Below are 13,794 nucleotides of genomic sequence, written 5' to 3'. Positions count from 1 at the left end.
ACCTCAGGAGTTTGGCGTTGGCTCCTTTCATCTGGTGCAGCCAGGTCAGGGGAGAGTGGTTGGGTACACAGTGAAGTGTCGCCCGAAGAGATACGGCTCTAGTTTCTTAAGATCCCACACCATGGCCAGCCACTCCTTCTCAACGACCACGTAGTTCTGCTCTCGGGGTAGCAGCTTCTTTCTCAGGTACACAATGGGGTCTCTCTCCCCCTTTTCATCCTCCTTCAATAACACCACCCCCAGCCTCGTGTCTGTGGCATCGGTGAACACCATAAAGGGCTTGTCAAAGTCTGGGTTTGCCAGAACCGGGCCCCTGACCAGAGCCTCCTTCAGTGCACAGAGAGCCTCCTAGCAAGCCTTGGTCCTGACCACCTTGTCTGGCTTCCTCTTCTTGCATAGCTCAGTGATGGGGGTGGCGTTGGTGCTAAAGTGGGGCACAAATCGTTGATGGTACCCCTCTATCCCAATAAAGGTTTGTACCTGCTTTTTGGTTTGGGGAGTGGGCCAGTCTCTGATCACCTCCACCTTGGCTGGTTCCGGCTTTAGGCGGCCGCTCCCCACCCGATGGCCCAGGTAAGATACTTCAGCCATCCCCACCTTGCACTTCTCAGCTTTTACGGTCAGCCCAGCCTCCTGGAGTCAGTCCAGCACTTGTCTAACCTGGGACACATGGTCCTCCCAGGTCTGGCTAAAGACACAGATGTTTTGCCACGGCAAAACTCTCCATCCCCCTCAGTAGCTGATCCACCAGGCGCTGGAAGGTGGCCGGCTCTCCCTTGCAGCCAGAAGGCAGGGTCAGGAACTCTCAGAGCCCCAGAGGGGTGATAAAGGCCAATTTCAGCCGGGCATCTGCATCCAGGGGTACTTAACACCATGGACCTTACAAAGGGATACTGGCAAGGTATTAGCTTGTCTAGGAGCTCATCAGGCCTGGGCATGGGGTAGGCATCAGATACGGTGATGGTACTGAGCTTCTGATAGTCCACACAGAACTGGATCGACCCGTCCCTTTTGGGGACCAGCACCACTGGCGAGGCCCAAGGGCTGGCAGATGGCTGGATCACCCCCAAAGCCAGCATGTCCCTGATCTCTCTTTCCAGATCCTGAGCAGTTTTCCCTGTGACTCGGAAGGGGGAGCATCTTATCGGCGGGTGCGATCCTGTCTGCACCCGGTGGACAGTCAGATTAGTGCGTCCAGGCTGGTTGGAAAACAGCGGTCCGTATGGATGCAGCACCCCCCTGATCTCAGCTTGCTGAGCAGGGGTTAGCCAATCAGAGAGGGGAATTGTTTCCTGGGAGAAGCTGACAGGAGAATTCCTGTCTTAGGGAATAGATCTACTAAAGGGTCATTTCCCTGCTCCTCCCAATGTCCACACATGGCCAGCACCACATTCCCCCTGTCATAATATGGCTTCACCATATTCACATGGTACACCCGGCGGTGGTGCGCCTGGTTCGAGAGCTCCACCACATAGTTTACCTCATTTAGCTGCTTGACAACCTTAAATGGGCCCTCCCAGGCAGCCTGTAGTTGGCTTTTTCTCACAGGGATGAGAACCATCACCTGATCCCTGGTGGCGTAGACGCGGGCCCACGCCGTGCGGTCATACCAGACCTTATGCTTCCTCTGGGCTCTGGCCAGATTCTCCTTGGCCAAGCCCGTGAGCTCAGCAAGTTTCTCTCGGAAGATCAGGACATACTCCACCACTGACTCTCCATCGTGAGCGGCCTTCCCCTCCCATTCGTCTCTCATCAGGTCCTGGGGGGCCCCCTTACCCTCCTTCCATTCATGAGGTGAGAACCCAGTAGACTCCTGGGGCACTTCCCTGTCGGCGAACAGCAGGTGCAGTAAGTACTTGTCCCAGTCCTGCGGGTGCTGGTTCATAAAGGTTTTCAGCATCATCTTTAGCGTCCCAGTGAACCTCTCCACCAGTCCATTGGACTGGGGGTGATATGCTGAGGCTCAACTGTGCCGGACCCCACATTTCTCCCACAAGCACTGGAGCAGGGCCGACATGAAGTTGGACCCTTGGTCTGTCAAGACTTCCTTGGGGAACCCCACTTGGCTGAAAATGGTCCGCAGAGCATCTGCCAGTGCATCTGTTGTCTGCTACAATGGAAGCTCAGGGCACTGCCTCGGGGTCGCGGGTGGTGAAATCTACCATCACCAAAATGTATTTCTTCCCCGACAGGGTTGTCTTGCTGAGAGCACCCACTATGTCCATGGCCATCTTCTGGAAAGGCTCCTCTATGATGGGTAAAGGCCTCAAAGCCGCTTTCCCCTTGTCCTGGGCCTTCCCCACCTTCTGACGGGTCATAGGATCGGCAATACTGCCGGACAGTGGTAAAGACCCCAGGCTAGTAAAAGTATAGGAACCCCTTCTCCCACAGGAACCTCTCGTGGCAACCTCTCCCCATGGTCTGTACCACCTGTCACGGAGTCCCCGGGCGATGCTCTGGAACTGCTCCCTACAAAGCCAGGCAGGACTCTGGGAAGTCTCCTCTCCGTGAGCAGACTGTCTGCAGGGGACACAGCTCACACAATTTCCACCTTCCTGGGTCTGACCTCGGAGCATTCAGCATCCTCTGCCCCTCTGTGCGCTTCCCACAGCGAATCTGCCCAGACAGGCTCCTGGGGAAGCCAGAGGGTCCTGCCCCCCAACTTCGCAGTCAGATGTGCCTCTCAGCCAGCCAGTAAAACAGAAGGTTTATTAGACGACAGGAACATGGTCTAAACCAGAGCTTGTAGGTACAGGACCCCTCAGTTGCGTCCATTTTGCAGGGCAGTGAGCCAGACAACCACGTCTGCACTTCATTCCATGTCCCCAGCTAGCCCCAAACTGAAACTCTCTCCAGCCCCCCCTCCTTTGGGCTTTGTCCCTCTCCCGGGCCAGGAGGGCACCAGATCCCTTTGTTCTCCAGCCCTTTAGCTCTCACCTTGCAGGGGGGAAGGGCCAGGCCATCAGGTGCCAGGAAACAGGGTGTCGGCCATTCTCTGTGTCCAGACCCCTGCCCACACCTGCCCTCTAGGGCTCTGCAGCGATCATTCCCCCTTATCCCACCACCTAGATACTTAAGAACTGCATAGGGGAAATTGAGGCACCCCCACAATATTCAGAGAAAACATTAAGAACAGTCCCACTTTGTCACACCACCCTGAGGTCAGCCAGGTCCCATAGCTTCCACAAGGATGAATCTTTCTGCAACTCAGCCTGGAACTCAGCGGTCGGGGAAGGGATGGGAACCTGCTCCCTTTTGCCAGCTTTGTCTGAGGCCGCAGCCTCTCTGAGCCATGGTCCCTAGGCGCTCCCTCCCCTCCGGGGTACGGTCCTGCACCTCTGGCAAGGTACCCTCCCTGAGGTCAGGGCGTCGTGCCCCTCGCCGGCTCTGGCTACGGGTCACAACCAGGGCGCCCTGGGGGTTGCTTGTCCAGTCCTCTAAGTCCCCCCCTCAACACCTCAGTGGGCAAATGGTGGTGCACCCCCACATCCTTGGGGCCCTCCTTGGCCCCCCATTTCAGATGCATCCTCACCACAGGCACCTTGAATGGGGTCCCACCCACCCCCGTCAGGGTCAGGTAGGTGTTGAGCACCACCCGATCTGGGCCCACCATCTCGGGCCAGGCCAGCATCACCTCCGCACTGTATCCCAGTATCCCTGGACCTTCCTCCCATCCACCTCCAGAGGGACAAGGCACTCGCTCCGCAGGGACAGCCCCACACCCACCTTCTAAACTGAGAACCTTGAGTCCGGAGCATCCAGCCCTCTGGAGGAGCTGGCCTGGTGTACTCTTCCCTCCTGAGCAGTTGATAACCTGCCAGCCCACCTTGCCTGGGCAGTTTGCCCCTCTTCCGGCTGGATCCCTACCCAGTTAACCCTGGGTGGGTTCGGTCTGCTCAGTCTGTCCCTGAGCTTGGGGCACTGGGTCCGTATGTTGCCTCTCCGGCCACAGTGATAGCAGCTCATGTCCCATTGGTCCCTTCGAGCGGGTCAGCCAACCTGACGCCAGATGTTCCCCTTGGGAGGGGGTTCTCCATATTTTCCCGCTGGGAGGACCCATGGTGACTCTCTCTCTACATCATGGTGCGCCTGTTTGTTTGGGATTCCTCCTTGCTACCCCCTGACCGACCACAAACTTGTCGGCCAGCTGCCCTGTATGTTGCGGGTTCTCTGGCTTTTGTCCACCAACCATAGCCTCAGATCAGATGGGCACAGTTCAGACAGTTCCTCCAGTATGATTAGGTCAAGCAGATCCTCCTTAGTTTGGGTCCCATCCGCCCACTTGCTGGCATATCCCTGCATCTGGTGGGTCAATTGTAGATATGTGCCCTCAGGGGTTTTACGCTCACTCCGGAACCTTTTCCAGTACATCTCGGGAGTCATCCCAAGCTCGCGTAGCAGGGCCTTTTTGAATAGTTCGTAGTCCCCTACCTCCACCCCTTTCATTCGGCTGTGCACCTCCACGCCTTTGGGGTCCAATAAGGGGTGAGAAACTGGAACCTGTCTGCAGGGCCTACCCTGTGCAGCTCGCAGGCATTCTCAAAGGCATTCAGGAAGTCATCTATGTCCTCCCTTTCCTTACACTGGGCCAGGGAACCCTTATCAAAGCTCAGTGCACTCTTGGATTCCCCCCCTCACTCACTGCAGCCGGAGGCTTGCTGGTCCTCAGCCTGGCCAGCTCCAGCTCATGCTGCTGCTGCTTTTTCCATTCTGCTTACTCCTCCAGCTGATGCTGACGCTGCCTTTCGTGGTCCTGTCGTTCCTTCTCTCGATCTTCCAACTCTCTGTCTCATCTCCGTCTCCCATTTCAGCCGCCTCAGCTCCAGGGCTCGGGAGCTCTGCTGGGAGGATCCCCGGCTGTTTGCTGGGGTCAGGGTGCCCTCGGTATTCACTGGGCTCCTCCCAGCCCCTCCCCTAGGCATAGGTAGGAGGGGTCTCGGGATGCCCTCAGCAGCAGTCTTACCCCTCCCAGCTGGGTCAGGCACTGGGGCCCCCACTGCCTTTGCTGGGCTGCTTCCCTCAGAGACAGGGATCAGTGCATCCGAGCGATCCTTTTCTTCCAGCTGGGCAATCAGCTGTTCTTTGGTGAGCCTCCCAGTGCACAGCCCCCTCTGCCTGCTTAGCTCCACCAGGTCACTCTTACGGTGTTTAGCGTACATCTTCCTGCTGGCCACTCACAGGCCTGGGTGTTTTCGGCTCCCCATGGCTTCCAGGAGGAACCCCTAATGTGCCAGCCCTTCTCCAGGTCACCGCTTCTCTCCCAGGATCAAGCCGCAGACTTCTCTGTCCCCGAGACTGCTTGCTGCAGTCCCCAGGGGGACCCCATTATTGCAACAGTCCTTTTTGCTGGTCACACAGTCCCAGGGGTTAAGCGTACCTCCTCCGCCCCCCGAAACTGCTCCTCTCTGAATCTTCAGCACGCTTGGTCCCCATCAATCCTCTTTCGTTTTATTGCTCCCTGGTCATGTACTGCAGGAAGCGCCGTCCACGAGGTGCAGTAGATCCCACCGCTACCACCAGTTGTTACAAAGCGTGGCGGAGTCAGGGTCCTGTACCCCCTCTTCCTCTGCGATTCACATTCACCGTGATCTCTCAGCTAGCCAGTAGAACAGAAGGTTTATTAGAGATAACAGAAACACAATCCAACCCAGAGTTTGTAGGCATAAACAGGACCCCATAGTCAGGTCCTTCTGGGGGGTGGAGAGCTTAGACCCTCTTCTCTGGGGGTCTCCCCTTTTCCACTGCCAACTCCCCACTCAAAAACCCCTTTAGCGTCTCACCAAGCTTCCCCCAGCTCTTCCTCCAGCCTTTGTCCTGTGTTACCTCCCCTCTCCCCCTCCTGGCTCAGGTTACAGGCTCTTAGGTATCCCATCCCCAATGAAACTCCCTGGCAACATTCCTAGGTCAACACCCCCACCCCCCCCCTGCTGCGTCACACCAGGCTGGAGCGGGAGCCCCAGCCCAGTCCCCCACCTGCATCCCTCTCCCCAGCAGGTTAGAGATCCTGCCCCACCAGCCATCCTCAGCTGCCTGGCCCAGACTCACTGCTCAGGATCTGGGTCTCTCAACTGTGGGATTGGGGAGTCTGGTGCTTATCTGGCACCTGTAGAGTCCTCTGGCCCCATGCTGCCTGGCTCCAGCATGGTGGGGCTGTTCCAACACTGGGCGCCTTGTGGGAGTCGCAGCAAAGGAGCCCTCAACCCCCTATCGATACCTGGGGGGGACGTGACCTCTGCAGTGGCATTGACCCCTGTGGGAAAATCCCACTTGCTGCAGGTGCTGTCCCCACCACTGATCCCAGGGAACTGCCAGGCCCTCTTCCCCTTTTCTCCCCACCCCAGATGCTGGGGCACCCCTGTGTGCCCCCTCCCCCGATCCCGGGACATTGGCCCCACCCACTGATGCTGGGGCACTGCTGCACCCCTGCTGACCCCTTTCTGTTCCAGGGCACAACCTATCAGAAGACTGATGCAGCTGTAGAGATGAAACGGCTCAACCGGGAGCAGTTCTGGGAACAGGCCAAGGTAGGGCCAGCTGATGGGGCAGAGGCAGCAGTCCTGGGGCATCCCCACCCTAGGTGCCCAGGCCTGGCCCAGCCGGCAGATCTCTGCAAAGCCTGAGCTGCCCACAGCCCAGACGCTGCCTCCTATCCTCTGCACCCCTCACCATCTGTGGCTGGGGTGTGTCCCGGGCCCGCTCTTGAGAGCTCCCCCAAAACAAGTGGTGTCTGGGGTAGCCAGGCAAAACCTGAGCGATGCTGCGACCCACACACCAGGGCGCAGTGCCCAGAGTGGGGGAACCAGGGACGCACCAGGGTGCAGTGCCCGGAGCAGGGAGCTGGGTCCAGCCTGGGGAACAGGAGCTGCTGCCTCAGGGTGAATGGGCCGGACTTGCAGTGTCAGTTGGTTTGGAATGGGGAGGGATTAGGGTTTCGCTGTCAGGTTTTGCCTCAAGTCCACTAAAAAATCTCTCTGTGACTCTGCCCAGCCCTGGCTGCTGAGCAGGAGATTGTCCTTGAGCACAGCACCTCTGGTGCTGCTGGAGGCCTGGGATGCCTCTCCATGGTGTATGTGTGTGGGGGGGTGTCCTGTGGGGCCCGGGGCAGGCAGGGGCCCCTGTGGGATAGGGCCCTGGTGGGCTGACAGGCTGCCCCCGCAGAAGGAGGAGGAGCTACGGAAGGAGGAGGAGCGACAGAAGGTGCTGGAGGAGCGGCTGCGCTTTGAGCAGGAGCGCATGGAGCAGGAGCGCATGGAGCAGGAGGAGCGGGAGAAGCGCTATCGGGAGCGTGAGGAGCAGATTGAGGAGCACAGGTAAGGGCTGGACTCAACTTGGTTCTCAGGGGAGGTGTGGGAAGATTCTGCCCCCCCGCCATGCGTGGGCAGGGAATGAGGGGCTGTGTTCTTTGGGGGTCAGGGTGTTTGTGAGCATCCTGCCCTGCATGCATGGGTGGAGCATGGGGAGCATGGCATGGAGAGATGGGTCTAGGGCCTGCGTGGGGCAGGGCACTGCATGCTTGCTGATGCATTGTTGGGCCCAGCACTCAAAGTGCACAACCCCCTCTAGAGGGCAAACCCAAAATTATACCATCTTGCACTGCACAGAGATCTGTACAGCATAAGCTCATGAAATTTGCCCCCTCCCTCAATGTGGAGAGGAATATACACAGCTTTGTGCCCCAAGTTATGATTTCCACACACATGCTGGTCTTAGACAAAACAACACAAGTTTATTAACTACAAAAAATGGGTTTTAAGTAGAGCTGTCAATTAATCGCAGTTAACTCATGCAATTAACTCAAAAAAATTAATCACGATTAATCGCAGTTTTAATCGCATTCTTAAACAATAGAATACAAACTGAAATTTATTAAATATTTTTGGATGTTTTTCTACATTTTCAAATATATTGATTTCAATTGCAACCCACAATACAAAGTGTACAGTGCTTACTTTATATTATTTTTATTACAAATATTTGCACTGTAAAAATGATAAATAAAAGAAACAGCATTTATCAATTCACTTATAAGTCCTGTAGTGCAATCTCTTTATCATGAAAGTGCAACTTACAAAGTAGAACTATGTACAAAAAATAACTGCACTCAAGCAAAACAATGCAAAACTTCAGAGCCTACAAGTCCACTCAGTCCTATTTCTTGTTCAGCCAATCGCAAAGACAAACAAGTTTGTTTACATTTATGGGACATTGTACTGCCTGCTTCTTATTTACAGTGTCACCTGAAAGTGAAAACAGGCGTCCACATGGCACTTTGTAGCCGGCGTTGCAAGGTATTTTCATGCCAGATATGCTAAACATTCGTATGCCCCTTCATGCTTTGGCCACCATTCCAGAGGACATGCTGATGCTCATTAAAAAAATATGTTAATTAAATTTGTGACTGAACTCCTTGGGGGAGAAATGTATGTCTCTGACTCTGTTTTACCTGCATTCTGCCATGTAGTTCATGTTAGAGCAGTCTCAGATGATGACCCAGCACATGTTCTTCATTTTAAGAACACTTTCACTGCAGACTTGACAAAACAAAGAAGGTACCAATGTGAGATTTCTAAAAATAGCACTTGGCCCAAGGCTTATGAATCTGAAGTGCTGTCCAAAATCTGAGAGGGACAAGGTGTGGGGTATGCTTTCAGAAGTCTTAAAAGAGCAACACTCTGATGCGGAAACTACAGAACCCAAACCACCAAAAAAGAAAATCAGCCTTCTGCTGGTGGCATCTGACTCAGATGAAGAAAGTGAACATGCCTCGGTCTGCATTGCTTTGGATCGTTATCAAGCAGAACCCATCATCAGCATGGACCCATGTCCTCTGGAATGGTGGTTGAAGCATGAAAGGACATATGAATCTTTAGTGCATCTGGTGCATAAATATCTTGTAATGTGGCTACAACAATGCCATGTGAACACCTGTTTTTGCTTTCAGGTGACATTGTAAACAAGAAGCGGGGAGCATTATCTCCTTCAAACGTAAACAAACTTGTTTGTCTGAGCAATTGGCGAACAAGAAATAGGACTGAGTGGACTTGTAGGCCCTAAAGTTTTGCATTGTTTTGAGTGCAGTTATTTTTGGTACATAAGTCTATATTTGTAAGTTCAACTTTAATGATAGAGATTGCCCTACAGTACTTACATTAGGTGAATTGAAAAATACTATTTCTTTCTTTATAGTGCAAATATTTGTAATCAAAAATAAAGTGAGCACTGTACACTTCGTATTCTGTGTTGTAATTGAAATCAATATATTTGAAAATGTAGAAAACATCCAGAAATATTTAAATGGTATTCTATTACTGTTTAACAGTGCTATTAAGTGCGTGATTAATTTTTTTAATCACTTGACAGCCCTAATTTTAAGTGATTATAAGGGATAGCAAACAGATCAAAGCAGATTTCCTAGCAAATAAACCAAAATGCTATCTAAGCTTAATATACTAAAGAAATTGGACATGTGTAGCAAATTCTCACCCTAAATGTTGTTTTAGGCAGATTGCAGAGATTCTTGAAGATAAGCTGCACTTGCTTGCAGCTTAAAACACCAGTTATTCCTTTCATAGGCCAGACACCCTCTAGTCTGGGCTCAGCCCTTCTCCCCTATTCCAGTCTTTTTGTTCTTGGGTGTTTCCAGCAGTCCTCTTTCCTGGGCAGGAAGTCAGTGAAGAACAAACCACAGTGATGTCACTCCCCTTCCTTGAATAGCTTTTGCATATGGCGGGAACCCTTTGTCTCCCAGTTTTATTCCCACACCCGGTCAGTGGGAAAACACTAGTATTATAGAATCATAGAACTGGAAGGGATCTCGCGAGGTCATCTAGTCTAGTCCCCTGCACTCATGGCAAGACTAAGTATTATCTAGATCACCCCTGATGGTTGTTTGTCTAACCTGCTCTTAAAAATCTCCAATGATGGAGATTCCACAACCTCCCTAGACAATTTTTTCCAGTGCTTAACCACCCTGACAGTAAGTTTTTCCTAATGTCCAACCTAAACCACCCTTGCTGCAATTGAAGCCCATTGCTTCTTGTCCTGTCCTCAGAGATTAAGGAGAACAATTCTTTTCCTTTCTCCTTATAACAAACTTTTATGTACTTGAAAACTGTTATCACGTCCCCTCAGTCTTCTCTTCAAAACAAAACAAACCCAGTTTTTTCAGTCTTCCCTCATAGGTCATGTTTTCTCAACCTTTAATCATTTTTGTTGCTCTTCTCTGGACTCTCTCTCCAATTTGTCCACATCCTTCCTGAAATATGGCGCCCAGAACTGGACACAATATTCCAGTTGAGGCCTAATCGTGATATTGCCACCCTTGTAGTGACAGAGGATGTGGAAAAAGCTAATGTACTCAATGCTTTTTTTGCCTCTGTCTTCACGAACAAGGTCAGCTCCCAGACTACTGCACTGGGCAGCACAGCATGGGGAGGAGGTGACCAGCCCTCTGTGGAGAAAGAAGTGGTTCAGGACTATTTAGAAAAGCTGGACAAGCACAAGTCCAATGGCCGGATGCGCTGCATCCAAGAGTACTAAAGGAACTGGTGGATGTGATTGCAGAGCCATTGGCCATTATCTTTGAAAACTCATGGCGATCAGGGGAGGTCCCGGACGACTGGAAAAGGCTAATGTAGTGCCCATCTTTAAACAAGGGAAGGAGGAGGATCCGGGGAACTACAGGCCAGTCAGCCTCACCTCAGTCCTTGGAAAAATCATGGAGCAGGTCCTCAAGGAATCAATTCTGAAGCACTTAGAGGAAAGTGATCAGGAACAGTCAGCAGGGAGTCACCAAGGGCAAGTCATGCCTGACTAACCTAATTGCCTTCTATGATGAGATAACTTGCTCTGTGGATGAGGGGAAAGCAGTGGACACATTATTCCTTGACTTTAGCAAAGCTTTTGACACGGTCTCCCACAGTATTCTTGCCAGCAAGTTTAAAGAAGTATGGGGTGGATGAATGGACTATATGGTGGATAGAAAGCTGGCTAGATTGTCTGGCTCAACGGGTAGTGATCAATGGCTCCATGTCTAGTTGGCAGCCGGTATCAAGTGGAGTGCCCCAAGGGTTGGTCCTGGGGCCGGTTTTGTTCAATATCTTCATTAATGATCTGGAGGATGATGTTGATTGCACCCTCAGCAAGTTTGCAGATGACGCTAAACTGGGAGGAGAGGTAGATATGCTGAAGGGTAGGGATAGGATACAGAGGGACCTAGATAAATTAGAGGATTGGGCCAAAAGAAATCTGATGAGGTTCAACAAGGACGAGTGCAGAGTCCTGCACTTAGGACGGAAGAATCCCATGCACCGCCACAGACTAGGGACCGAATGGCTAAGCAGCAGTTCTGCAGAAAAGGACCTAGGCGTTACAGTGGATGAGAAGCTGGATGAGAGTCAACAGTGTGCCCTTGTTGCCAAGAAGGCCAATGGCATTTTGGGATGTATAAGTAGGGGCATTGCCAGCAGATCGAGGGACGTGATCGTTCCCCTCTATTCGACATTGGTGAGGCCTAATCTGGAGTACTGTGTCCAGTTTTGGGCCCCACACTACAAGAAGGATGTGGAAAAATTGGAAAGCGTCCAGCGGAGGGCAACAAAAATGATTAGGGGACTGGAACACATGACTTATGAGGAGAGGCTGAGGGAACTGGGATTGTTTAGTCTGTGGAAGAGAAGAATGAGGGGAGATTTGATAGCTGCTTTCAACTATCTGAAAGGGGGTTCCAAAGAGGATGGATCTAGACTGTTCTCAGTTGCAGCAGATGACAGAACGAGGAGTAATGGTCTCAAGTTGCAGTAGGGGAGGTTTAGGTTGGATATTAGGAAAAACTTTTTCACTAGGAGGGTGGTGAAACACTGGAATGTGTTACCTAGGGAGGTGGTGGAATCTCCTTCCTTAGAGGTTTTTAAGGCTTGACAAAGCCCTGGCTGGGATGATTTAATTGGGGATTGGACCTGCTTTGAGCAGGGGGTTGGATTAGATGACCTCCTGAGGTCCCTTCCAACCCTGATATTCTATGATTCTTTCTTCTGCGCTGCCTTCAGAGCTGGGTGGCTGGAGAGGGGTGGCTGTTAGCCGGGTGCCCAGCTCTGAAGGCGATGCCCTGCCATCATCAGCAGAGAAGTAAGGGTGGCAACACCAAACCATGCCACCCTTACTTCTGTGCTGCAGCTGGCGGGGCTCTGTCTTCAGAGCTGGGCTCCCTGCCAGCAGCCGCCCCTCTCCAGCTGCCCAGCTCTGAAGGCAGCGCTGCCGCCAGCAGCACAGATGTAAGCATAGCAGTGTGGCCACCCTCTTCCCCTGCTCCCCTAATAACCTTGTGACAACCTCCCACAACTCCTTTTTCGGTCAGGACCCCTACTGTTACAACACAGTGAAATTTCAGATTTAAATAGCTGAAATCATATCTACTATGTTTAAATCCTGTGTCTGTGAAATGCACCAAAATGGAGCATGAATTTGGTAGTGCCCGACTCATATCCTTTCCAATGACACCTCACATGCCTTCTCCGGCACAAAATACACCAGAATTGTGCCATACTCATGTCGTCATCATATGACTATGAAGAATATGGGGCGAAATGCCACGAGGGTGTTTGTGGGCACCCCACTCTGCCCTGCGTGCATGGGGGGTGGATGGAGTGTGGGGGGGCAGGGTGTGGCATGGATGACGCATGGGGAGCGTGGTGTGTAGAGTTGGGGCTGGGGGCTGCGTGGCGCAGGGCGCAGCATGGATGGAGCATTTCGGGGAAGGGTGCAGCGTGGGGGGCAGGGTATGGCATGGATGGAGCGTGGGGGTGGCGGGGCAGGGTGTGGCTGGGGTGGGGGGGGCAGGGCACGGTGTGGATGGCGCATGGGGGGCGTGGTGTGGAGAGGTGTGGCTGCGTGGGGCAGGGTGCAGCATGGATGGAGCGTGGGGGGGCAGGGTGTGGTGTGGATGGAGCGTGGGGGGGCAGGGTGTGGTGTAGATGGAGCATGGGGGTGGCGGGGCAGGGCGTGGCTGGGGTGGGGGGGCAGTGCACGGTGTGGATGGCGCATGGGGATGTGGTGTGGAGAGGTGGGGCTGGGGGCTGCGTGGGTCAGGGCACAGCATGGATGGAGCATGGGGGGGCAGGGTGTGGCATGGGTGGAGTGTGGGGGTGGCGGGGCAGGGCGTGGCTGGGGGGGCAGGCCACGGCATGGATGGCGCATGGGGAGCGCGGTGTGGAGAGGTGGGGCTGGGGGCTGCGTGGGGCAGGGTGAGGAGGGGGTTGGGGGCTGCGCGGGGCAGGGCACGGTGTGTTGGCTGGTGCATTGTTAGGGGTGGGTCTGGGGGCTGCGTGGGGCAGGTGGGGAGGTGTTTGGGGGCTTCGTGGGGCAGGGCACGGCGTGCTGGCTGGTGCATTGTTGGGGGTGGGTCTGGGGGCTGCGTGGGACAGGTGCGGAGAGGGCTGGGGGCTGCGTGGGGCAGGGCATGGCATGCTGGCTGGTGCATTGTTGGGGGTAGGTCTGGGGGCTGCGTGGGGCAGCTGGGGAGGGGTTTGGGGGCTGCGTGGGGCAGGGCACGGCGTGCTGGCTGGTGCATTGTTGGGGGTGGGTCTGGGGGCTGCGTGGGACAGGTGCGGAGGGGGTTGGGGGCTGCGTGGGGCAGGGCACAGTGTGCTGGCTGGTGCATTGTTGGGGGTGGGTCTGGGGGCTGCGTGGGGCAGGTGCGGAGGGGGCTGGGGGCTGTGTGGGGCTGGGCACGGCGTGCTGGCTGGTGCATTGTTGGGGGTGGGTCTGGGGGCTGCCCCCAGCAGTCGTTCAGGCCCC

The 13,794-nt window shown here is 54.0% G+C and overlaps 1 protein-coding gene across 3 annotated transcripts in view; it reads left to right on the top strand.

Moving 5' to 3' along the window:
• The window catches only part of DBN1 (drebrin 1), a 33,897-nt gene that overhangs the window by 13,911 nt on the left and 6,192 nt on the right, over nucleotides 1-13,794 (top strand). For all 3 annotated transcript variants that reach the window (XM_038414425.2, XM_038414424.2, XM_038414423.2), the window contains exons 6-7: nucleotides 6,447-6,524; nucleotides 7,159-7,310. In XM_038414425.2, coding sequence (XP_038270353.1) covers nucleotides 6,447-6,524; nucleotides 7,159-7,310 — 230 coding nt within the window. The remainder of the gene's footprint in view (nucleotides 1-6,446; nucleotides 6,525-7,158; nucleotides 7,311-13,794) is intronic.

Source organism: Dermochelys coriacea, chromosome 8 (assembly GCF_009764565.3).
Source record: "Dermochelys coriacea isolate rDerCor1 chromosome 8, rDerCor1.pri.v4, whole genome shotgun sequence".
NCBI lineage: Eukaryota > Metazoa > Chordata > Testudines > Dermochelyidae > Dermochelys > Dermochelys coriacea.
This window is presented reverse-complemented; position numbering and strand designations above follow the sequence as displayed.